Genomic DNA, 27,831 nt, shown 5'->3' on the forward strand with positions numbered 1-27,831 from the left:
TGAAATCATTTTGCACATCTCAAACACTCACCACAATGTAGTGATCGTTTCTTAAACTACTTAAGCAAATTCCTTCTAGCAGTGTGCATATTATCATGGACTCAAGGAATATTAAACAAATCGTGAGAAAGCAAGTGTGCATTTTAACAGGTGCAACCAACACATCTTCACCTTGAGATTGGGTTTTGACAGTAGTTTCAACAATTCTCTGATCTCACTGTTCAGTGGTTTGCTCTGCAGCTCCTCAGCCAGCTGTGAAGGAGATTGAAGTGACACAAAGAACATTAGCAAGAGAATTGTTTTACTCAGTGTGTCAGTGACAACCAAGAATCAATCTTGTTCAAGGTTATTACTTTCCAGTGTGTTCAGCATGAAGAAAAACAGGCCATCAATCATTACTCTTCATTTTTTGGCCCTTATGCTAAATTCTGGCCAGGTCTTTCAACTGAGTTTGACTAAAGTAATCATATCTGGCAACAGCACACCCAGATCACAGTCTGATTTATAGCAATGAGGGCAAATCCCAGCACTTCATCTAAGTGAATGGTCCTTTGCGTGCAGACAAAGGGCTGCTTGTAAAAATGACTGGATCAAACTTTGACACTGTCTATAAAAAACAGCTTCTGAATGAAGTGGTGAAATCCATACTGCTTCCAAAAATCCACAGTAGCTATTCTGTTTAGGGCTGGTATAAGGAAGCAGAGTGCCCCTATAGTGCTAGTAGTAGTTTATTATGTTTACACACATAGAGCAGTAGCTTGTTAAATGTCAGACAAGTTAATCACAGTACCATGGCCTGCATCAAGTTACCAGATATGCAAGCGTTCTAAAGGCTAAAGAATAGTCTTCAAGAAGTTCAATTACACACCAGCTACACCACAAAGCACTAGCTTGAGCAATACCATAATTTGATCAAACATCATAATCCCTTATCATGTATATGAAAATTAACTTTAGCTTTAACTTTATCCTTCATACAATATATTGTACTATTGCAGTATTGCAGCAAAGAAATAACTTTTTGCAGATTCATATTCACTAGAGTTGGATGTTGTAAATACTGAAAGAATATGAATCTGCAAAAATACTTTCTTTCTGACCTCCTTGACCCAGGAAGATTCTTCTGTGTACAAATGTGTCAAATTATTTGTGTGGATCTGTGCCATTAATCTATGAGAAAATACAAACTGACAACCAAGAAAAATAGCATGGTACCAAAGATTGTCCTGGAGTGTGAGCCACTGTGCCAAGCATGCCTAAGTTTCACTTAAATCAGTTAAACTTACTTTTTTTAAAATACTGCCTGCCTCAAGTTCTGTCATAGTTTATACAGGTGTGCACACAATTCATCAGGGTTGTAGAATTCACCATATAATGCAGAAAAAGCAGGCTTGATTTTTATTAATAAAAATTATAGTAACAGGAAATTAAATACTCTATCAATGCCAGCCAGTCTAATTTTATTTTTTAGTTATGAAAGTAATTTGGAAAGCTTTAATATCTATAAATCTCTGCTTCTTTTTTAAACAGTTATTTTCTGACAACCTCTTCCTATATCTTTCATAAGCCTCATTTCTTTTAGTATTATCAGTCATTTTTCTTCTCCTGTCAGCACTTGAGGTATCTCATTTATCTTTATTTTTGGAAAACATTCCTCTTGTCTATGATTCTCATAACACATCAGTAGCTAACAGCTCCACCTTCATTGTAGACTTCTAACCTGTACTTTTCTTACATGGCACCAAGGCTGAACAAGAACCCATCTAGATGCCATGTTGTTATAACAGGAACATGTCTAATAAAAATCAAAACACCATTAGCAATCCTGTGATGACAACTCCTTGGAAAGCTTTGCATATCCAGCTCACATGGTCCCATTCATACGCCTGTTCTATGCTCTGCTTTCAGACTGTTTGGAGAAATATTGTGCCAATGGTCTCATCAGGGATACTTACGTCATCCGCCAAAGCTAATGCGCCATGCAACATGGGCACAGGGCTCTGTTTTTCATAATAATGCAACTTCTCATGAATCTAGGAGATAACGGAAGAAAGAAGTTTTAATGGAAAAAAGCAGTAGAGTCTAACAACATAAGCTGACTAGTTAAACAACTGCAAAAAAACAACAACTTACAAAGCATTTAGTAGTAAACATGTAGATATAATTCATCATCAGCTTCTGATGAAGCACCGTATGAAGTCAGATGGAAAAAATGTTGAGTATGTAAGATCAACCCACAGAAAAGATTAACATTTACTATTTCCTTTCCCTTTTTGATTTTCAGGACCTATGTTTCTCACATATTTCCTTATTTATCATTTATTTTTATAAAGCTTCTGAAAACAAAAGAATAACATGTTTATCCTGAGAAGGGATATAAAATTATGTAAATTATTATTTATGAAGTTATACTTTCCAAAAATGTGGGTGCCAATGTAAACAAGCAGTAATAAATCAATACTGTTAAGTGTTTTTCAGCTTCAGTATTAATATTTATTCAAAATTGCTTCAAACATTCTTTGGTTTTTCTAAGAGGAAAACAGGCATGTTATCACCTATATTAATCAACTTCGGTTGCATTATTATGCACACAAGCCTGGGAGCAACTTCCACTGAATAAACGAATAGGACTGCATTGTTATTTGCCTAACATTTATTCAGCAAAACAAACCTACAAACAAAAACCATTTTCCTAAATCTTAATAGTTTGGTCACAACAATCTACTTCTAGAATTTAACATTTTTTGGAAATACACATTAATAAAATAATGGTGTATGCAGTTCATTATCTCTTTCAAGTCTTTTAAAACATATAGGATGTTTAAGCATTTAAACAGACTAAGGCTGCAGTCTTAAACCTAAGGCAGCTCAGATACTGGATTGTATCATAAGATTACTTTCTCTTCATGTTCAAACACAATAAAATAATGACACCTTGATTATAAAATCTAAGCACATCATAATGATTTGCAGGAGATGCATTTTACCCAAAATATTTTCCTATGTTGAACATTTCCTAGCTTTATTTTTTTAACTGACCAGCAGAAGTCAGTTAAAACTGACCAGCAGAAGTCAGAACTGATTTTGTATTTGATATTTTTTATATTTCAAAAAACTGCACAAAGCATATATAAATGTATAGAAGGGCTTGCTACTTCATTTAGTGCCAGTAACACTGCATTTTCCTTTTTCACTGCTATAGCATTCTGAGTTGACATTTTCCAGTGAGCCTTCCACAATGGCTCCAATATCTCTTTCCTAAGTACTCATGGCTAACTGAAAACACATCGTATCAAAGCTTGAGAAGCAAACTTTTTTAGGTTCAGGGGATGGATTTTCCTTCTCCCCACAGACCCATCCCACAGGAAGGTAACAAAGGAGCAAGCAGACTCAGCTGGCTTTGCTCTGTCACCTTCCACGCACAGTGAAGGCAACAGAAGAACAAAGCAACTGAGCCATTCAATAATTCAACAACTTCACATTTAAGTTACTTACAAACTTGTGGATGAATGCCATGCAACCTTGAGTGTGTGTGTGTGTGTGTGTGTGTGTGTGTGAGAGAGAGAGAGAGAGAGAGAGAGAGAGAGAGAGAGAGAGATGGGTCAGGTGTGGGTAACTCCAACATCTTCCACAGTGAAAATAGATGCAAATAATTCATTTACCTTCCTTGAAATATCCCTGTCTTGTTTTGCTATTTTATTTATGTTGTTGTCACTAATGTTGCTACTGCTTGTTAACCCTTATCCCTGGTAAATTGGCTGAAAAATGAATTCTGGCTTTTGATATAAATTAAGAAACTAGTAATTTTCTCACATTCTTTCTTGACGTGCCGTATCCAAAACATACTACCTTCTTGGCCCTAGACTTCAGTCTCCCATCCAACCATATAAAATTTTGCTTCCAGTGCCTTTGAGTTACATTCGTCTCTAGTGGTCACACATACCCATATTTTCCCCTTTCTATTTTCCAACAGCCTAACTAAGCTCCTCATAATGTTGGTACCAGCCAGGCAAGTCACAACATGATCATCAAGGCTTCATGGTAAAGGTGGGTTTTGAGGAGAAATTTGAAGAAAGGAAGAGAGGTGCCATCATGTCATTCAGGTGTTCTGGAAGGTAGTTCAAAGCATACAGGGCAATAGACTAGATAGGAATCTTTTGAGGGAGCAGGAGACCTTTGGATGGTGGAGCAGGAGGAGCAAAGTTTATGGGCCAGGATATATCAGAATATCAGAATATAAGAGTTATGGGATGAAGACCATGGAGGATTCTGAAGTTAAGACAAGCAGCTTGTCTTGGTCCCTGGAGCAGGCAGGACATCAGTACAGGAATTTAAGGAAGGTCTTCACTTGATAAGAGTGATGAGAGGTAAATTATTTTGGCAGCAGAGTGCTGGATAGACACAAGGGGACCAATGTGAGAAAATGGAAGATTGCCATAGCACTAGGCAAGAGATGACCAGGGCATGGACCAGTTTTTACCAAGGGGTCAATGAATATGGGCCACATTTTTGCAATGATATAAAGGAAGAAGCAACATGACTTAGCTGGAGACTGAATATGGGTAACAGAGGGGAGATAAGGGCTAAAGAACTGCCAAAGGAAGTGAGGCAGGTGGTTACTAGGAGGAGGGTTTTCTCCGCCGTGGCACCCCGGTTGTGGAATGAACTCCCCAGAGAGGTCCACCTGGTGCCTACACTGTACTCTTTTCGTTGCCAGCTGGAGACCTTTTTATTCTCTCAGTATTTTAACACTTAATTTTAACTTAAATTTAAATTTTACTGTTCTAACTCTGTATTTTAATCTTATATCATTTTTGCTGCGTGGTTTTATCCTGGTTGTGCTTTTTATACTATATTTTGGATTTGTGTTTTTAACCTGTTGGTTGTTTTATTATGGTTTTAATTTTTGTGAACCGCCCAGAAAGCTTCGGTCAAGCTCATCTGCCACCTTCCCACAGCACTTGGGACATCACTTGCTGGCGTGCTTGGGGCTGCAACACTGCTGAAGGTGCTTTGCTCCTAGCTATTTTATTTTACCGCCTACCTCTGGTGCTGCTGGCCTATTAAGTCCCCTCCTCCATTACTACCAAGAGAAAGCTGCTGCTGGGTGATGGGTAGGTCAGCATTGTTTCCCTCACAGTGCAGAAATTACTCAGTCAAATCAGAAACCCAAGCATTAAACTCTCTCTCTCTCTCTCTCTCTCTCTCTCACACACACACACACACACACACTTACTTCAACTCTTTGGCACTTATATTTTTGAAAGGATAGCATGATGTGTGTTTTCTGCACTAAACCTTTTCTTTTCCTTCATCTACCTTTTCTCAGGATAATGCAGATTTTTATTTAGATTTGTTAAAATAAATTAAATAAAATAAATCAGGTAGTTGACCAAGGTTCAAGCAGCTAGAATTGGGAGACAGATCCAAGGGGGCAGGGAGTGGGGGGAGCTGAATTAAAAAATGGGATTGGGGTGGCAGGGTTGGAAAGGGTTTTACTTTAAAGATGTTGCCAGTATGGTGTTGCTATAATCTGGGATTATTGTTGTTGTTGCTGATGCCGCTGATGCTCCTGCCCTGTCTTTGTGTGTGTTGTCCAATCAATCCTATGTTCCCTTTTAAGGAGTCCAGAAATTCTGAAACTTTGGCAATCAGCTGCTTCCTTCGCTGCCTGAACTCACTTTCTGGATTAAAAAGGGCAGCACATGGTCCATCTGAAGGAAATTGATAAATGGTAATAATAAACTATTTTGTGCAAGAGACCAAGGGAAAGAGAGATTAGCACCTTCCCAGCCTCCCCTCCATTCCTTGTACTTTAAAACACTGCATCTTAACTACTAGGAGAAAGATGATAATTTGTTTATATAATGTCTGCTCAATAGTATGTTTGTCTATATAATGCCTGCTCAATAGTATGTTTCTGCCACATGGTGCTGCTTGTCTGAGGTTATGGTCCTACGTATATGCACTTAGTACAAAGTTCCACTGGCATCAGTGCAACTTACTTTCACGTAAACAGGTATTGGAACATGCACTCTTGAGAATAAGCTCCACTGAACAAAGTGGGACTTATTTCTAACTAATTATAAAGAGAATTGGATAGCAAGAAAGTATACTTGCTCTGTGTTGGAACACACACACACACAAAACAAGGTCATAAAATAACTTAAGAGAGAATATGGCAAGTGGCTTGAGGTTTTCCTGATCATGCACCATTCTTTCCTCCTAGTATCAAGGTTTAGAGCAGTGGAAACCTATTAAATTCCACTGAATTCCCAAAAATTGTGGCAGCAGGTATCTTGTTCAGATTTTTCTCTTCCTTTGATATACACCATGTATTGCTTGTGCGGATCTGAAAAATCAGGCTGCTGTAAATAGGACAGCTACATCTCCAAGGAGCTGGATTACTTGGAAGGAAGATGATGTAGACAACTGGGCATCTTTACCGCCCAGAGAGCTCCGGTTATTGGGCGGTATAGAAATGTAATAAATAAACAAATAAATAAAAATACTTAAAAGTGGGATAGTGGTACCTTTCCTTTGTGGGATGAGAGAGCATGGATCTTTCGTTCTATTATGTTCAGGTGTATTATACATTTTTAAATAGTCTTGGGTACTGTACAAATTGACAGGCAGGGGTGGGGGATTGTTGCAGGCAGCAAAATGTCTTGGGCCAGGCTTGATTCCAGAGACGACTAAAGAAAAAGACCTACCCCATCCCATTATTGTGGAAGTAAAGAACCATATCACATTTTTAAATTTAATTTACTTATAAATAGCATGCGCAAAGATTATTAAAAGGAGCATATCTTTAAAAAACATCTCTCTCAGTACTGTTTGGGTGATTGCAAATTATTTCTTTGGGAATTAATCAAAACAGGAAAGTTAGTCTTACCCATGAATTCCCTTTTTTTCAAGTACATCTTGAGGTGTCTCTACTTTGGGGAGGAACCTTCTCTTGCTACCAGGCAAGGTCAGCTTCTTCCCAGGTTCCCAGATGGTACCTGAAACCAGAAGGGAATCCTTCCAGCTTTGGAACATCCCTCACCCAATTCTGTGGAGCAAAACTATTGAACTGCATGTGAAAGAAAATATATAAAGACACTAGGGGAAGACTGACACCCCAGGACTCTGAACTGTCTACCCTACAACCTATAGCGCTAACTATGAGGTAAGGTTACAACGTCTGGGACTGTTTGATCTTGAAAAAAGGCAAAGATGAGGAGAAATGATAGAAATGTACATAAATTACGCATAGTGTGGAGAATGTGGATAGGGAGAGATTTTTCTCCCTCTCCCATAATACTAGAACCTACGGACATCCCATGAAGCTGATTGGTGGGAGATTCAGGACAGATCAAAGGAAGTACTTCTTCACAAAATGCATAAACTATGGAATTTGCTAGTAATGGCCACCAATTTGAATGGCTTTAAAAAGGAGTTATACAAATTCATGGAGAATAAGGCTAACAATGGCTACTAGTCACCAGTATCAGAGGCAGTATGCCTATGTATAACAGTTGCTAGGGAACACAAAGAGGAGGGGGCTGCTACATGCATGTCCCACAAGCAGCTGGTGAACCACTGTGTGAACAGAATTCTGAATGAGATGAACCCTTCATCTGATCCAGCAAAGTTTTTCTTATGTTTTTAATTATATCAAAACACAGAGGTTATCAAATCTCTGCTTATAACAATACCTGTCAACTTACATGATGGATAGACTGCCCCACCCTGGTTCCAATGAACATGGGAATTCATGAATAAAACAAATTTCCCTTTTTCTTCCTGGTGGGATTGGATGGGACCTTTACTTTTGGGATATCAAAAGTATTATAAACCCCAGTTCTTCCAGTGTGCAGCTGAAGTTTCTGATGAGGATGAGGCACAGGCTACTTCCTCAAGGATAAAACAGTCAGTGATGTATTCAGGGCCTTCCCAGCCAGGGGACACAGCTCTGCCATCATCTTTATTTATTTATTTATTTATTTATTTATTTATTTATTTATTACATTTTTATACCTCCCAATAGCCGAAGCTCTCTGGGCGGTTCACAAAAATTAAAACCACAGTAAAACACCCAACAGGTTAAAACACAATTACGAAATACAGCATAAAAAGCACAACCAGGATAAAAACCACACAGCAAAGTTGATATAAGATTAAAATACACTTGAACTTCTGGCTGTTACGGCAGAAACTCCATTTCCTCAGCCTCACAGATATCTTAGGCTATGGAATCAGATAAGGGCCCTTTAAAACTCCACCCAGCTCCAACATGAAGGGAAGAGCTGACTACAGTGCAAGTCTTGTCAGCCTACATAGGGTTTCAGTTGTCTCTAGGTACCTGCTGAAGCAATATCCTCCTAATAGGAGAGAGGTCCAGCCAGCAGCAGTCACTTGGAACTATCCAGGGTCCTACTTTCTTCTTGCCTTAATCAGCATTCTTGCCTTGAACTTACTACTAGGTTCCCCTGTGAATCTCATCCTCCTAATAGGAGAGAGGTCCAGCCAGCAGGACGCACTTGGAACTATTCAGGGTCCTACTTTCTTCTTGCCTTGATCAGCATTCCTGACTTGAACATACTACCAGGTTCCCCTGTGAACCTCAAGGGACCCTAGAACAGGTCAAAAAAGAAGTACATCGCAGGGTGAGAATCCAATCTACCCAATACCTACTTGAGTTTTAAATATTCTCCTCCAAAAAACAACCTCAAAGGAGGAAAGACACTCCCCATACTTAAGCATGGGTGGATGCTTAAGGGTGGATTCCTGCATTGAGCAGGGGGTTGGACTCGATGGCCTTGTAGGCCCCTTCCAACTCTGCTATTCTATGATTCTATGATATGCACAGAAGCTCAAATGGTGGATAAGGCTTTCCTTTGCTACAAGTAAGAAGCGAGAGACAGGCTCTCGTGCTACTGAAACAGTTAATTTGTTTTAATAATTCTTGTTTATATATAAAATGCTCAATGTTTCGGATTTGGTAATCCTTTCTCAGGAGCTGATGATGGAGACAGGCTGCTGGAAGAACCTGTTCTTGTATACTGAAGATTTCTTCAGGCTTTCTTCTGAGCATTCTACTAACGAACTGCATTTAGTCGAAGGATTCTGGCTCCATTTCCTTTGCTACTAGTCATGAGGGCTATATATTACCTCCAATATCATGTCTCTATATATCAGCTGCTGGAACATGAGTGGGAAAGTGCTGTTGCACTCAAGTCCTGTATGTGGGACTCCCACAGGATTCTGGTGTGTCACTTTGGGAACAGACTGCTGGACTAGATAGGGATTTGGTCTAATCCAACATGGATCTTCTTATGTTCTTAAATGTACACTACCTTTGATCTGTCAAGGAAGCAACCAACCCTCTGAAGGAGTGGACTAGGATACCTTCCAGAGATACTTTATCTGTGACCTGACAGCTCAGGGAATGCATTAAGAAGGTCTATCTGGCAATACTACAGGGATTCAAAGACAACGCCTTAACTCAAAATAACACCAAAAAAAATCCCTTCTCCTGTTAGTTTCTAGGTGATCAAACTAAGTTTAAATACCCTTTGAACATCTGGGTTATGCTACTGCCTCTCCTCTGAATGAGAGGGATTAGGAAATTAAATCAGTAACATAATATTTTGTGACCTGTGAAACACAGAATTTACATTAGGAATAGAGGCTGGATCCAGCTATAGCAGCACTTACTTTATAAAAAATATAGTTCTTGATTAACTAAAAAAGCATTGAGTTCTAAAATCCTATTGGCTGTGGTTACTGGCTGAAACCGTATTGGTTGTGGTCACTGCAACCATGAACACTGTCTTAAGCATCAACTCTTTACTCAGGCCGAGTAAAGGTAGTTACTCAGGTAGTTAGCCATTCAAAAAGGAGGCCCTATAAGGGCAAAAACTACTATGTTAAGATCCCAAGTAGGAAATCTATGAATGGGCAGACTGAGAAGATAAGCAGCCCTTAAAAACACACAAACTCTTAATATGCTTGTGGCCACCGAAAGACTTTCTTCTGTTGTGGATCAAAATGCTGGAAACAACAACCAAATGCTGATTCTTAACACAGAAAAGATGTGCATCAGCATGTGTTCCACCTCTCTAAAAAGAACACCAGTTAGCAAAAAGTCTCATGGTGGTATTGAATACCCTATTGTTAGTAACTCTACTGGATGCTAAAATAGAGCATATGAGACAATATGAATAGCCTTTGCATAGCTGTTGTCACTCCGCCTCCATTCTTTCTAACAAACAAACAAAATATTCCTGGGAAGTTGGGATTCCACATGGCCCCAGAAGCACTTTAGTGGTGGGTAGGGGATGATGGGATTTGCTTGAAACTTGCCATGAATGTGGATGTGCCTGCTTCCAAGTTTTTATATGTCAAAATGTCGGAGAAAAGCCCATGTCTGAAAATGGGGTGTCCGATTTTCAAAAATTCCTCGAAAATCAGGAGAGGCTTGGATTTGCTTGAGGCTTGGCATGCATGTGTATACATGGCTAAGCTATCATGGCGCCGAGTTTGAGGTTTCTAACGTTAACAGAAAAAAAGTTGTAGGCTTTTTTGGATTTCAATGCAAGCTTATGGGGGGGGGAAGCGGAGCTCCGATCCGGATCCGGAGCTTCGCAGTGAACCAGAGCGGACTATAGGCGGAGCGGAGCAGACCCGATCCGGAAGTTGCGGATCTAGAAGAGAAGCAGATCGGGGGGTCTGTGCACACCCCTAGTAGTATGTCTCTCTGTGTGTGTAGACTTAGGGCTCATCTACACGAAGCAGGATATTCCACTATGAAAGCGGTATGAAAACAGTATATAAAAGGCAAGAGCCACACTAAGCAGGATACAGCACTATGAAAGTGGTATGTGTCAATGGACCCCAACAGTTGTCAGTGCACTTCAATACCACTATAAAGCAGCAGTTTGGCTCCTGCCTTTTATATACCACTTTCATACCGCTTTCATATTCTCATATTAAACCTTATTAGAATTTGTTGTACAGACGGATAATAGATCCAGGCACAAAATATATTTCAAGTTCCAAATTAATAGGAAAGTAGCACAGAAAGCTATTTGACTTTTGTAAGGTTGAATAGAACAGTTTGAATATTGGCTGTATACCTCTGTATTTTTGCAGTTTCATTTTTTTTAAAAAAAATGTTGATCTTTCTGAAAGAAACTTTTCTACTTTGATTTCTTTGTTCCTCATACAACAAAATAAAGCAACTATTATTTGAGATTTCAGACACTTCATTCAAGAGAATGTTTTTGGTCAATAAGTAAGAAAAAGTTTTGATGACTGTGCTTATAGGAAGAGGTCCCCTTGGTGGGTAGAGGAAATTCAGATTAAAGCCAAACAAGCTACCCTTCCTCCAAGATAAATTTTTCTGCCCTTTCAGAGCCAAACTTTCTGCTCAGCTACTGGAGAAAGAATTTCCAAAATTGGATGAGGTTTTGTTGTGCACTTTAAGCTCAGGTTTCTTAGAACTTTTACACTCTTCGAAAGCTGAATTAATCTCTTCTATTTGAGATGAGAACATGAAGCTCCAGCAACAAACCTATTTTTATACATGCAGTACATACTACAGAACATTACCAACCTTGTCTCCTCTAAAACCTGAGGTCCCTGAAAGAGATATTGAAGGATATGATGTTCTCTCTGTTTAAAGAAACTAAATAGCTCAGTGTACACTTATTCTTTCCATATAACCTATGTGATATTATATCTAAACTATAAAAAAATCTATCTGACATTTTAACCTTTAAACATGCACACACAGAAACTTTGAACAGCACTAAGAGGTACAACCATTCATATCTCACTTCTAGCCAGGAATCCTTGTTTAAACCACAATATGCAGAACCACATCTCACTCCTATTTTGTTTCTCTCATGAGCTGGTAAACAAACTAGGCATGGATAGTTTAGCTTTAAGTCTCAGCCCAGGATTATTACATCCAAACAAGCTCTGGTTTAAAGCTTGGTTATGGTGATGGATTTTTGGGGCACAATGAACCATAATCCCAGGTTTGAACATAGCACTCAGTTAACCACGCTTGCTTTGTTTACTGTTCACATGAGAAGGAGAAGCAAAGTAGGAGTGAACAGGTTACTTACACTAGCATGCAGCACGTGCACACTATGTTTTAATAATGCTGGATCCATGATATAAAGTAATGTTCAAATGCAGTATGTTATCCTGGATACTAGGCCACAACAGATTGCTTCTATAATCTCCACAATTAAATTCATCTTCCCAATATTACTCAAGATTGTTCAATTGAATATAGCAGGCTTGAAGAATCTTTGGACTCCTGAAGTCTGCATTTTCTTGGGAAAAGTGATGATAGGCCTTACATAGATATTAATTTGGCACATATCAATGGTAGGAAGAACTAAGCAAAGAAGTTGAAGCCAGAAAGAAGGCAGTCTGCCTCTTGCATCACAAGTATATAAAAACAATTCAAAATAAAAGCAGAAATTATATTCACATATACACCACTAAAGCTGGGTTCATATAACACGCTAACCCACTCAGTATGGGTTATTGTTGAACTGTGGGTTGTGTTGTCTGAACACAGCGCTTTTTCCGCATGGTGGGTTATCGTGTTGTCGGAATGCAGCACGATTTCCACAGGGTTGTTTGTTAACCATGCAGTGTGGCTTGTTAACTACCCTGAACAACCCAACAACAAGCCATACATTCTCAAGGTAGCTTGTTCAATAAAAATAAGCTACACTGTGGAAAATGTGCTGTGTTCAGACAACATGATAACCCACCATGTGGAAAATGCACTGCATTCACACAGCATGTTAACCCACTGTGTAGACAAAGGACTTGTCCAGACAAGACAATAACCCATGGTGGGTTAGTGTGTTGTGTGAACCCAGCCTAACTCTTACTATTCCCATTTTCTAATGAAGACTTTATTTATTTTATTACATTTATATCCCGCCTTTTTTCCTCCTTAAGGAACCCAAGGCGACATACATAACCCTCCTCCTCTCCATTTTATCCTCACAACAACAACCCTGCGAGATAGATTGGGCTGAGAGTCTGTGACTGGCCCAAAGTCACCCAGTGAGCTTCCATGGCTGCATGGGACTAGAATTCAAATCTCCCAATTCCCGGTCCCACACTCTAGCCGTGACACCACACTGGCAAGTTGCTTACCTGTAACTGTAGTTCTTCAAGTGGTCATCTGTACATTCACATATATGGGCTCTGCACAAGACATTCAATGCGTGAAGAGTGGGCTCAATTGAGAGCAAAGAGAAGGAAGGAATCTTAGTTGCACTATGTCATGTTTGAGATGGAAATCAGAGACAACGTTCAGCAAGAAAGCAACATTGGGACAGAGCACCATCTTGATGCAATGGAATGTCAGGTTCACATACAAGGAACACAATTTACTAGATCTCCTAGCTGAAGTTGTTGCTACCAAAAATGCTATCTTCCACGAAAGCAGGCGCAAGTCCACAGTAGCAAGTGGTTTGAATGTCTTGGCATTCAAGGTTTGCGGAACAACCGACAAACTCCAACTCAGTACCAGGTGACAAACCCATGGAGTGAGATTGTGTATTCTGCAGAGAAATTGTTTAGTTGTTGGGTGTGAGAACACCGAAAAGCCCTCCACTGGCAGAGCAGATGAAAAACTGAAACAGCTACCACATACATTCTTGACAACGATAACTTCAACCCTTTTTCATGAAGGGACAAGAACTGCAGAATTTGGTGCAAAAGGCACTAAACTAGTTCAAAGCCATGAAGCGTTATAAAAGAACAGAAAGATGTCCATTTACAGTCAGGTAGCCAGTTTCCAAGCTGTGTCAAAGATACTTTTCACCCCTTCAGGAATGGAAGTCAGTCTGACAGTGCAACAGCTCTTCCATGCCATCATCTGGAGCATGCTGATGTCAGATCCTGCCTTGATCCTGTGTGAGCTGGTTTGGAATTGAAAGGAGGCGAAGGTGATCCCTGAGGAAATGATGAAGAAGGGGGGCAAACCAGGGCATAGTAGCCACCATCAATTCCAGAAGTAGTGGCCACCAGCAGCCTTTGAATCCGCACCATGGTAACAACAGTTTGAGTGATCATATCTCCAGCATGGCATATGCCTGTTTGAGGCAGAAATGCTCGGCCCACAGTGAAATTGATGTGTTGCATTGGACGTGTTGCAACTGAATGTGTTGCATTGGTCACAAGTGGGATTTCTACACGCTGATATAGAGACCGAGATCTTGCAAGAGGCTGCATGTAAGAAGTAGCTTGGAGCATCCCTGTGTTTGTTGATGCTACTAACAGTCAACAATCAATGTAGAGGTACACTGACTCCCCCTGGCACTCAAAGGTAGGCTGCCACGACGGCAGTGCATTTGGTGAAGACCCTCAGTGCTGTGGTGAGACTGAAGTGCAACACCTGGAACTGGTAAGCATCAGATATGATGCCAAACAGAAGCAAGCATTGGTAAGTCCAACTGATGGCAATGTGTAAGTGTGCATCCTTCATGTCCACAGATGCAAACCATTCTCTTTGTTGAAGCAGACGGAGGATCAACAGGAATGTTGAACACCCTGAAGTGTTTTGGAGTTTTATGAGTTCACCTCTCTGAGGTCCAGGATCAGTCAAAGACTTCCGTCCTTCTTTGGAACAGTGAAGAAATGGGAGTAGAACCCATCCTATACCTGATCATCGTATGCCTCCCTTTACCATAAGGGTATCTACTTACTGTAGAAGTACCTCTAAAGGAGTTGTAACCTTGATGGAGCCAATAGAAGGAGATCGTCAAACACAATCCTGTAACCTATTTGGATGATGGAGAGGACCCAGAAGTTCAATGTTATGGTCTTCAATTTCCAGAGGGAAGTTCCAAAGATCAGTTGACAGAGGAACAATCAATCAGAAGAGGGAGTCAAAGGCGATGTTTAACATTGCTGTTCCGTTTTGAGCAGGTGTTCCTAAACTTGCCAGACTGTACAGACATTTTGGAACTAGAGCAGATGGTTGTTGGAAAGGTTGTCTAACTGGGGAACAGGACTGCTTGTAGGACAGCTGTTGGAACCATTGGCATTGATGGTAAGTAGTAGACCATTGGTCCAACCCTATGCTGACCATTATATATTATTTTTATGCTGTACGGTTTTACAGATATTTAACATTTTTGTGTTACCTATGGTATTTTATTGATTGTTTTTATCCTGTTTAAATTGTTTTAACTTTGTACGCTGCCTAAGGTATTCTGCATATAGGTGGAGTATACACTGAATAAATAAGTAAGTGTTCCTGGCTTCTGCACTGAATCCATTCCCTCATCCGTCTTCAAACTAACAGGCCTTCCACCTCAAAGGAAGGTCCTCAGTTCTTGATTGAGCTTTCTATGAGAGCCCCACAGACCAAAGCCAAACAAGTCTTCTTAATTCTATGGAAGCCACCTGATGCCAAAACCTATTAATTTGTTGGAGAGACAGGGTTGATACTGACACAGGCATTCAATGTCGAGGTCATGGACAGTCTATCCACTGAAGACCTCTTCTTTGGTTCCAAAGGTGTCTTATGAGCCCTCACCTTTTTGGAGCTTTTTTGCACCAATGTAAGCTTCAACAACCTGACAGGTATTGGTGGGTCGATATGGACAGTCTCAGACATTGCTGGCAATGGAGACATAGGCTCTCTTGGAAACTGGGCAAGTTTCAACACTCCAACAAGGAAAGTCAATTGAAACCTTGGACATTTTAGGCTCTACTGCCTCCAGAGCTCTCTCCGAAAGAACTGCACAGAGTGTTGTGGTTTGATTATACCTTGTTTGATAAAACAAGCAGGACTCTATGTGCTCCCCCTAGACAAAAAAGGCACAGGGAGTGTCCATCCATTGGCAGGAATTTGTTGACACAGCAGCACATTTCTTAAAAAGAGGCTGAAAGGCCATATGCTTTCAGGCGACTGCAGAGATAATGAATGAACAAAATATAAGTAAAACAAAAACAAGTAGATAGTAAGAGAAAGGAAGAGAAAAATGAAAGTCAGTTTTCTTCAGCATATCCTAATTTCTCTCAGGACGAACAGAGAAATTTCCCTATGAGGCTGCCACAATGGCAGTTGAAAGAGAACTGAGGGAATAGGAAGAAACATGCATTCTGGGATGGTAGGGGAAGGTTCCTGCTAAAATTCCTCAGCTGTAGAAGATTCCCAATTGAGGGTTCACAGAGGTGCAGAGCCCATATGTGTGGATGGTACAGAGACCACGAGAAGAACTCAAGCAATCAGATCTGCATGCAACTACTTTCTGAGTTCAACCAGACACACATGAAAGTAAAATACAACTCACAGGTTTTACAATTTTCAGTTCTTTGGCCCCTTAGTAGATATTAAATAAAGAAGGGGCACCACATGTCTATTACAAATATGTTAAGTGTCTCATGCCAGAATTGGCAGCTGAATAGGATTTCTGTTTGAAAATAATTTCTGTGACATCATGCCATCTGCACAGCAAACGTATTCTACAAACTTGTAGAGATAGTTATTTCAAAAACTTTGTGGTTTTTTAAAAAATGTTAACAAGAATGTCAGCTATAAATTAAGAGAACATAAACATGAGAACACATGCTTATAACTCATACACACATGCACAGAGTGAAGAGGTTGAATTTTTAAGTAGTGTGGTGCCTTAGATATATAGATATGTGCAAAAGCAAAAAAGAGAACTGAGAGGAGAAATAGTCACTATTTTTAAAAGGAGTAGTACTAAGTTATAGCTACAATTAAAGGTGAAAAGTGACAAAATTCTATGCACCTCTGGCTGGATTCACACACTACAAATTTGGCATGGGAGCTGTTTCTGTTCAGTCTGCATTTCCACGCTGTATCAACAATAATTACAAACAGGGAACACATCCATCACAAGACTGATGTGAATCCTTCCCATTCCAGTAATAATGGGAATGCCTTCCCTGCTTCAGTATTTCTTGGTGACTCACTCAATGGTTTGTAATTCTAACAACATAGTTGGCCACTGCATTGACTACATTTTTTAAAAGTTATTAATTTAAGTGTCCTATACAAATTGGCACTCATCAGCTTAGTGAATGATCTGGAGCTGCAGCATTGATGAAGCTAAGCAAGTATTAACCTGATCAATCTTCTGAATGAAAAACCACCAGGAGCAGGTACATAAATAGTTTTATCAGCCAAGTTGGGTTTTATCTCCTTGCTGTCTTGAGGAAACATACAGAAGCAAGATGACAATGAATGTGAACACTGAAAAAGTATTAACTCTAATTAGCCTTCAGATGAACCCACACTCACAACATCTAGAAGAAAAAAACAGACATTATCAAAGAATCAGGGTTTCTATATTACGCTTACAGATACTTTTCTATTGAAAATGGGCATATTCACCTTTGAAAAATAAATTGCCCTTAAAGGATGAAGAGTTCCTCATTCCTATTTCATTTTTGGCTGCATTACTGTTTCTCTTTGGAACATCCCCAGCTGCAAGTTAAGAGTTGCTTTAAACTGCAACTGATCCAAAAATGTTTTTTTTTTAAATATATATTTCTAACATTCCTAGCACTGATGGATTCTAGGGGAATCACCAAAAGTATGTCATACAACCCTCTGGTTTTTATAGACCTGTTGTTCAAACATAAGAGCCAAGCTAAATCAGACCATGGATTCATCTAGTCCAACGCTTTGATCACACAGTGGCCAACCAGCTATCAACCAGGGACCCACAAGTAGGACAACATATCTTATTGTGCTATAAAATTACTTTGGATCAATATGTGCACGGTATTTGATGCAAATCCTCTCTTCAATTTTTCTTGTTTCATAAAAATATCCAACTTTAGTGCTCACAATGTATTTGCTTCCATGTAAGATGTACCATAGGTGTACATAAAGTAACCTACAGTCCATAACAAGGGTACTGCTTCAGCTGAAAGGTTAGCACATTATTAATAAGTATATATGGGACCTATTATTGTATTTTATAATGTCTATTATATATGCAATAAAAAAGATTGCATTACCAATTTTTCAGACCCTTAGATAGGTATATGGTAATGACTCCACAGAAAGTGTACTTTATTTCGGCCTTTTTAAGATGATTAACAGTTGGCAGAGAACTCTCCCACCCATTCTCGAATGACTAGTTTTTTGGCAACTGAAAAGAAAACTAGGTATGTGTAGGACTGAGACTGGACTTCTACCCCATGTCTATCAGGATTCCTTAGCAACTGAAATCCTTCACATTCTTCCCTTTCACGAATTATATACAGTTCCAAGAATATTCTTTCTTGAGAGATTGCATATTTATAGAATCGGTTTTAAAAGAAAAAGCATGCAGTGCAAAATGTAATTAGTACATGGGCCAGAACTTTAAAGCATTAACTCTAAAGAGCAAAGAAGGGAGAGAGAATATCGCACTTTGACAGTACTTCCACTCCCAAGACAGATCAACTTGTTACAGTACCACCTGGACACCCCTTGTAATATCTTTCATTTTACATACCTACTGTATTTTCTGGCGTATAAGACTACTTTTTAACCCAGGAAAATCTTCTCAAAAGTTGGGGGTCGTCTTATACGCCCAGTTGTCTTATACGCCGGAAAATACGGTACTTCACTTCCATAGTAGAATTCCTCGAGTATAGAGCCAGCCAGCCTTAACTCAAACAGTAGCCTGAGGTTTATTTATTTATTTATTTATTTAATTACATTTATATACCGCCCCACAGCCGAAGCTCTCTGGGCGGTTTACAATGAAAGGTTTCCTTTCATTCCCGTCAAGATATTGTTCCCTTTGTTCTCTTTCATCCTGAGTCCAGCCTCTGAGCTATATGTGAACTCTTTGTTCTAAAGCTTACAATTTCCCTTGAATTTGGGGAAATGCTTGTTTTTTGCTTGGGCACTCACCTTTGGTTTCCTGCTTTGAACCACTCTGTTGCCTTATTTATGTTGAGAGATTAATGCTGCCATTTCCCATCAAACAGAATAGGGCAAATCACCTTGGCTCTGGGGCTTCAGGCCAGCAGTGGGTGGGGCCAGAGCCCAAAGTGAGCATGGCCACCCAATCTCTCTCTCTCTCTCTCTCTCTCTCTCATACACACACTATTTTTTACTCTCTCATAATTTGCAATTAACAATCCTAAATCCTAAGGCTTCAATAAATGTATCCTCCCCAGCAAATTGACATTTACCCAGAGATCACCTAAAATCAATTTCCTTCTCCCAGGTCATTACTTGCTTCCAGCACTGGCTTTGCTCTTTTAAGAACTATCCAAGGCATTGCCCTTTTAAGAGGCATTTCCTCTTTAAGACAGCCTCCTCCTTCTTCTTCTCCACCTTGGGAATTCGAGAAAGCAGCCCAAATGGGGCAGAAGGAAGTATGGTTGGAAGGTGAGAAAGACAGATGAGTAAAAGGAAGAAGCAGTAGGGGAAAACAGCCTCCCAGCCAGTTGCATTGTAGGAGACTGTGCCTGAAAGTCTTGTGCCTAAAGGCAAGGAAAAAACAAAACAAAGAACACTTCAACTCATAAGAAAGCAACAGGGCTGAAGAGGAAGGAGCGGGGCAGTAAGAGGGGAAGCAGGTGGCCCAATAATAAGGTTCCATAGGCCAAATCCAGTCCATGACCCACTCCTCACCCCTAAGTTAAAGGAAAATGCTCCTAGATGTCTCCATTATGCAGACTTACTGAAGTAGCTACATATCCATAAGCACCCCAAGGCTGCAAACTTGAGTAATGATTTAGAAGCCAACTACACCCTGAAATGACATATTTGGTGATGTATCAAAGTACAATCCCTTCTGGTAGGAACGCAGCCACTTATATGTAAAGGGTTGCCAAAGGGACCAATGTAACTTTCCTCCCTCCCTCTTTCTCTTCCTCTGGGGAAGGAACCCTTCTCTCCCAGAAGTGGGAAACCAGCATACTTCCCACCACCCATGCAGCCTTCCCTGTCCAACTGAGGAGCACGACCCAGAATTTATTACAAGCTCAGGGCACAGGACTTGCCGTACACAAATCTCTCTCAAACTTAGCTCCAAATCTGTAAAATTGTAACAGTGGCACGATTACAATGATGAACACAAAAATTGTAAAGCATTTTGCAAATCAGAAAGCATACATGAGTATTTACCCTTTTTCACTGGACACATCCATGAATTACTCTACCAAGTTTATTTTTATTCATGATAGACTTCAATATATTTATATGCTGAACACAATTTTCAATGGATGCAAGCCAATTAAAGAGTCTTACTAGAATTTCAGTTGACTTTGTTAAAGGAAATTATTTTAAATTAATGTGGCTACTGAACTGTTGCCATATTTTACCTCAAAAATATATCCCATCTAATTTTTGCTGTGAACATTTGTTTATTTAAGCTAAATTCCAAACCTTGAATGTTGACCATGAAGGAATCTCAGATTTCCTGCTACTATTTCGTGCTACCTCATTCTAAACAAGGGCAAACATCATATGTTTGTTACATTAATGTATACTGCCAAAACATCACTATTAAATGAAATCATCTCTGTATTTTTGGTAGAATCCTTTAACAACTTCCATCCCTCACAGAAGCAAAGAGTCGAAACAAGGCTGTTTTGTGTTCATTGAGTAACTGCTCGGTTCCCGGTTTACTAGAGGCTGCTGAAAATGTTTTTCCATAAGCGTTTTGCAAAAAGAATAAGCATTTAAGTGTGGTTTACCTTTACCAGCGAATGAAGGCTTTTTTCACCAAACATATCCCAGAGGAAGGTCAGGTCTTCCTGGCTGTCCACATGTGGCTGCAGCTGGGCTGGCAATGAAGCCAGCAGCTCATACAAACCTATAAAATGAAAATAAAATACAAAGTGAAAGCTAAGGGTGATCTCATTAATTTCTCTTAACCCTTCTGTATAACTTGCTGCTGAACTATTCTATATTAAGCTAGTAGTAAGCCTGGAAGTAGTGACCAAATTAAAGAACCAAAGAGACAGACAGAATTTTGGATTTTTCTTTTTTAAAAAAGACTAGCAAGGTACTTTTTACTTTATTAACAGTTGCTAAAGCTTCTGTAGCAATATATTTACTTAACACTGTACCAAGAATTCATAAAGCTTTTTGGAAAGGGACAAAACCCAGAAACACATACATTCCTTTGCTTAATCGTTATTCCATTTCCCTTGATGTTAGAGTGAAATGAGTCATGAATAGGAAAAACATCCTTATAAGAACAGAAAATGGATAGGGTGGTCCATTAAAAAGAGTTTGTGGTTTCTCTAAATACTTCTCACCAATACATTGTTTTTGTAAAAGATCTTGGGTGTAATAGATGCACAGAAGAATGAAACTTTATTGCTAGCTATTCTGCAGTCAACTCCTGAGCAAAATCCGTTTATGTTTATACTACATTTTGTTAGTGAAAGTATGCACGCAAAGGATTTATCAAAGTTTCTCCACAGGGATTAAAGCAATTGCTGCTCCCAGTTATTTGCGGCAGATCTCACAGCAATTTCCCTGGGGCAGACAGTAGCACACTGTTTTCACAGTAGCATCCAGCATAAAATATCCATCATGCTGCTGTCCAAGAAACATAGCAACACGACATGCAGAAGCTTTCCCTAGGGAGGTAACCTGGCAGGGGCAGATATCATTTCACAGCACATGTTTAGTTTTTCCAGTGGGATTTTTTTTTAGGGGTAAGGAGGACATGGTCTAGGGCAGCAAACACTGATAACCTCCTGAATTATTCCACTATTCATGACCCAACTATTATTTTTATTCTACTGCTGCAACCCTAAGCACACTTCCTAGGAAGTAAGCTCTATTAAATGCAGTGTGACTTTTTCTGAGGGAAAAAATGTTTATGATCAGACCAACTGCTGTTCATCATAAGAACAGATTTCCAAAAGAATTTCCTATTAAAGAGTATTATGTCAAGCTACTCGGTAATCTATCAAAGTGATGATTATCTCCTTAAAACATAGTTTCAATATTTTAAGTCAACATGCTTGCACAATCTTTGGAGGCATTAGATGCCTCTTCTAAAATTAAATACAGCACCTTTGGGAACAGATTTAATGTTTTCCCCTCTTTTCCTGGCATTACTCAGTAAAGTATGCTGGAAAAAAAAACTTTCCAGACATTTTCTTTGGGCTTTTGGGAGGCAATGTTCATATTTCAAATCTTGCTTTATTTTAAACCTTGTCTTGTTTATAGTATTTCTTCAGCATAAAAACTTGATGAAACTCAAATCACAACACTTTTTCCTGAGTATCAAAAGTTCTGAACTTACACCAAGTACTGCATTGTTATCAGCACTTGCACTGCTATTTCTGACTCCCAATTGATTAGCAATGGCAACACAATGGAACTGTCACCCAAAATTATATTGTTGAAATGGAGAAAGCAGAGTGTGGGGATGGTGACAGACCAGCAGTGGATGTGTAGAAAGGGCTGTTTTTGGTACTCAAAACAAATTCCTGGGCTGAGAATTCTTTAATTCTAAAGCATATCTTTTGAATTCCAGGTGGTGGATTTCAGGTGTGCGTGTGCGTGTTTCAACTAAAAAGAACTATGTAGATCCTACAAGCTTGAAATTTGCCCAACTTTGATGTAGAACACATCAAAACACCTTCCTGAGGCTGAGCATTACACTAGATAATCAGAGAAGCTTGAATGTCAAACTAGTTCCCTGCAACATCATTTGAAAGCCACTGATCTACTCTATGAATGTATATCTGCCTTATGCTAATTTAACTGCCATGGCTTTCTCCAAAGAAGCCTGGGAAATCTAGTTTGGTGAGATTGGAGATGCCTCGTTCCACAAAGAGATCTACAGTCCTAGGGATTCCCTGGGGGAAAAGAAAGCCTGTTAACATATTATAAGTTTATAGTGTAGGCATACCTTTTAGTAGTACCGTTTTTTCCTGATGAGAGATAATGAGCACTACTGTATAATCTTTTCCCCTCAAGAATGAATAAATCCTCCAAAGCTTTTAAGAAAGGATTGGTTAACATCTCAGATAGGACATACTTGTGCATGTCTAGCCAGTTTCACATATGCATGCCAGTTTGAAAATTTCTGGCCAGAACTAGCTAAGTGGTATCATGTTTTATCCAGCTAGTATGGGTTGATTGGATTTGGCTGCTACTAACCAACACACATCAGCAATTAGTGTCATAGTGACATCTTTGCCTCAACTGGCAAAACTCTCAATTACAAATTTTATTTTCAAATCGGCCTTGAGACAAGTACAAAATTTGACCAATCTACTCAAAATGTATAAACCCATGAGGAACAGGTCAGTAAGCAGTGATGCCTGGCAAGCAGTCACCCCATAAGGAACTGTTACTTTCCCCCAGACAACTGAGAAGTAACAAAACTGCTATATCATTTATTAATATAAAACATTGTGGAGTATAATGTGCTATTACTAAATTCACAGGGGTCCAGAACTAAAAACATGCATAAAGTTTACATTTACAGAAAGCAAAGCAATCATGGTTACTGAAGCTTTGAACATTCAACTTTAAACCAACAAATAGCATTGCATTTGAAAAGGACATCCTGTATGCTTTGTGAAAAACTAAGTGCTACCTACATATTCTGTGACTCAATGATATTCAAAACCAAAAAGGATATATGTGTTTATGTTATTCTCATAAACTCCTGGATTGATAATCCACACTAATTTCAATGCATAACTCTAATTTGAAGCTCAGATTAATAAATACTGAGAGCTGGAAAGAACATTCCAAAATATCAAGCACCCACTTTCATGTTTAGAACCCCAGGCTGTCAAATAGCTAGTTTTCCAGCCATCACGCTACACATCAACACTAAATTGAGTCAATTAGTAGAGTGTAAATTCATCATGAGGCAAACAGCTATCATGTACGTTTAATAGCTTCCTGAAATGTACTCAAATCCCATTGTATTAGATGCAGACTTACTGTCTAAAAATTGGACCCATTTTCTCGAATGTCTTGCTACCACAAAAAGTTAAGTGGAATAGAAAAATAACTAAAAATATAGAATGCACGTTTGGGGACAATACACAATAAAGCTTGTTTGACAAGGATTACTGTATATTAGATAGAATTTGGATCCTGGGAACAAAGGATTTTGCTTCAAGCAATGCTAAGCCTAGTCTTGAGAGCTTCTGCTATGGGACGGTATATAAATGTAATAAAATAAATAAATAGTCTTGAGTGCATGTTTTTATTGTTTAATCTCTGAACAAGGTAATAAAAACTTACTTAGCTTTGACATATGATAAATTGTTCAGTGATAGGTTACTGTGCTTTTGGAAAGGGTACCACAGTAGTTGCACAGGATCCAAATGATATTTTCCCAGTCAGGAGATTCAAGTATTTACCCCCCACCCACAACCCTTTTTCATGACTTAAACTAAAAATTGAATTAGCTGATTAAATGTAATTCCACCCTTATACATAAACACACACACACCTGACTAGCACTTCCATCTATGTGGTTGGAACCTGATTGTGCATTAAAATCCATATCATTAATTAGCCATACACATCCTCCACCATAATTTTTACCTTTTTTACCTTTTTATTTATTTATAACATTTTATTTATTTATTACATTTTTATACCGCCCAATAGCCGAAACTCTCTGGGCGGTTCACAAAAATTAAAACCATAATAAAACAACCAACAGGTTAAAAACACAAATACAAAATACAGTATAAAAAGCACAACCAGGATAAAACCATGCAGCAAAATTGATATGAGATTAAAATACAGAGTTAGAACAGTAAAATTTAAATTTAAGTTAAAATTAAATGTTAAAATACTGAGAGAATAAAAAGGACTTCAGCTGGCGACGAAAAGAGTAGTGTAGGCGCCAGACGGACCTCTCTGGGGAGCTCATTCCACAGCCAGGGTGCCACAGCAGAGAAAGCCCTCCTCCTAGTATCCACCTGCCTCACTTCCTTTGGCAGGGGCTCATGGAGAAGGGCCCCTGTAGATGATCTTAAGGTCCGGGCAGGTACATATGGGAGGAGGCGTTCCTTAGATTTGTGTAATGATTGAGCTGATGCTACAGCTTCTTGCAGTAAACACAGTTCCACTTAAAAATGTCTAGGCTATTGCCTTCCAAAAACATTGCCTCACTATCAGTCCTTATTAGGCTAGTTAGATTTCAGAGCCAAATATAGAATGAAGACTTTTGTGTTCTGATATGCGTCTTTGTCTTCTGGCAACGTTCAATTTACTTAATTTGGGGATAACTACATGCTTTAAATCAAAATTGTCTTTGCATCATCACACAGCTAACCTGGTAACAGAGTAACTGAAGCTCACTAAATAGGCTAGCATGTTAATTACTATACATTTTATCTAGAATATCGTGAGAATTTAGAAATTTTAATTTTTACACTGGACTAGTAATCTTACTTTTTTCCTTGAAGGAATATGTTTCCATAGTTGGGATTAAAGGAAATAGAAATTTATATTAAAAAAATCCAAATAAATAAATAAATAAATAAATTCTTAGACTCAACTTTACTTAAGTTGAACTGTAGAAGTCTGATGAAAAACTATTGATGCCAGTTGAACATCTGGGGAGGAAGAGGATTTCTCTGTCTATCATACTTGTAGTTGAATTATGAAAGTACAAAGTTTGATCTTACTTGTCAAAAATATAAATATTTATATATATATAGGTGCTGTTTATTTGAAACACCTGCTGTTTATTTGAAACACCTGCCGTCTGATCGCAGAATAAGTTAAGTGTATGATTTTTAATCTATGTTTTGATTTATTCAGTACTCTGTCATGAAGTTCAAATTCAGTAACAGAACAGTAGTTCAAAACATATTACATACTTTTTCTGCTACTGAAAGTCTGCCTTATCTGGAAGTGAAATTTAGATAAATCCAACATTCCTAACAGTGCCTGATTTAACAGCCTTCAGAAAGTTTCTGAAAGACAGATGGAATGAATGGATGCAAGATGTCAAAACTGTAGTTGCTTGTAGAACTTGTTTCACAAGGTAAACTGTCTTAAAGCAGGTCCCTGAAGATAAAAATGTAATACCAATTATTGTAGCATGGACTTGTAAACACTGTCTACAGCACATCCGTGGAACTGTTTTCCTGAACTTTATTAATTGAATTTATTCAATACATGGACACATTGTTATATCTGTATTTTTTAAAGAATTGCAAAAGTGTAATAAAATAATTCTTCCAAATAATGGAAAATGAACAGCACATAATTTTTTCCAATTCTAGAGAACAGTTTCAGTTACTATTATTTTCAACGTAAGGCAGCTAGTTCCTAGGAGGAGAATAAATGGCTAAGAAATTGGGGAAAGTGCTCACGTGGTAAACCACTCAGAGTCCAGATGCTCAACATTCTTGACATCAGAGTGGAAAAATTTACTGTTAGTCTAGAGAAATTTAATATCACCATTCTTGTCATATCCTTCATAGCTTCATTATTAGAACAAGTCTGTGGAAGCTATAAAGTAGGGCTAAATGATAAAAAAATATGGTCACTGCGTTCCATCACTCTTACATATTACAAGAAAGTACTAATCATGTCAGAAATTTTTTAATCAACATTATGACAAATGGATGTACTTTTACCTTTTGTTAAATAATTTACTACATCAGAATTTTGAACCACAATACCAAGTTAAGACAATTTTTTTACTGTAACTAAGGGCTAATAAACACTAAAGAACATATACCTAGGCCCAGAACAACACTGTAAAACTTTACTGTATTAATAAAACAGAACACACCAACCTTTAAGTTTTTCCTTTTGACAAAGGTAGAATAATCAGTACTGATCATTACTATGTTTAACAGGATTACATTTTTCACAACTAAAGTATATTTTACAGTTATATAGAAGGATCAGACAACATTTGTCATACAAAATTAAATATCCAGCAACAAAAGTACCTGCATTCTGAAATTTACTGCTGTACAATACAATAAAGATCAGTATTATGTGCCTGAAAGAAGGTTCACTCACATTGGCATTTACAACGTTCACTCACATTATGTGATGGGGGGAAGTTTGTATAAATAGTGTTTAACAGTAATACCCATAGAAGGCATTGTAATACCCATAGAAGCCATCCTGACTACTGTCATTTGCTTAGCCATGAACAAACATAACATTTTATAGATGTATGCACTTCAGCACTTTGTTTTTAAAATCATGCTGTTAGGTATCTGGTGAAGATTTGTAAGTTAACAGCAGCTTTGGAACAGTACAGTAAACATTGCAAGGGATTTCATGAAGAGTCAAACCCTCTTCACCCAAATTAATAAACCTGCCTTGAACCTCTTCTAGCCTAACCTCAAATTATCTCAAAAGGAATGCAACTATAACATCTTAGTGAATTTTGATCTATCAGGTGTGCCAGACAAGCGTTTCCTTTTTGTCATATGTTTAGAAAATTTGGGATGCTCCCCAAAAAGTCAATCTGACAAGGTTAGGCACAAATCCAATTTCTAACACTTGTTTCAGAAGTTCTTAGGAAGACACCCTATTCTTTCAGGATTCTGTACATTTTGAATATGAAACAGCATTAACTGAAAGGAAATGCGAAGATTCCAGTTTTACCCACCGGAATAGTAACATAGCAAGATATCAAGCAAATTCTTCAGCTTTTGTTTAGAATTAAAACCTGTTTTTCTAAAATTAACAGTGGGATCAGAGTTAAGGATATGCACACATATTTGGTGTCTTATAGGTAAGTCTCAGCATAAGGTATCTCATGACAAGTACATTCTTCATAACTACATGGTATACTGTAGGTTTTTTTCACATGTACTGATGTACTTAACACAATAAAA

The 27,831-nt window shown here is 38.5% G+C and overlaps 1 protein-coding gene across 1 annotated transcript in view; it reads right to left on the reverse strand.

Moving 5' to 3' along the window:
* Positions 1-27,831, reverse strand: part of MPP7 (MAGUK p55 scaffold protein 7) — a 112,847-nt gene that overhangs the window by 53,662 nt on the left and 31,354 nt on the right. The window contains exons 3-5 of the mRNA XM_063125098.1: positions 20,713-20,831; positions 1,956-2,033; positions 172-252 (exon numbers count right to left, since the gene is read on the reverse strand). Of these exons, the coding sequence (XP_062981168.1) occupies positions 172-252; positions 1,956-2,033; positions 20,713-20,831 (278 nt within the window). The remainder of the gene's footprint in view (positions 1-171; positions 253-1,955; positions 2,034-20,712; positions 20,832-27,831) is intronic.

Source organism: Elgaria multicarinata, chromosome 1 (genome assembly GCF_023053635.1).
Source record: "Elgaria multicarinata webbii isolate HBS135686 ecotype San Diego chromosome 1, rElgMul1.1.pri, whole genome shotgun sequence".
NCBI lineage: Eukaryota > Metazoa > Chordata > Lepidosauria > Squamata > Anguidae > Elgaria > Elgaria multicarinata.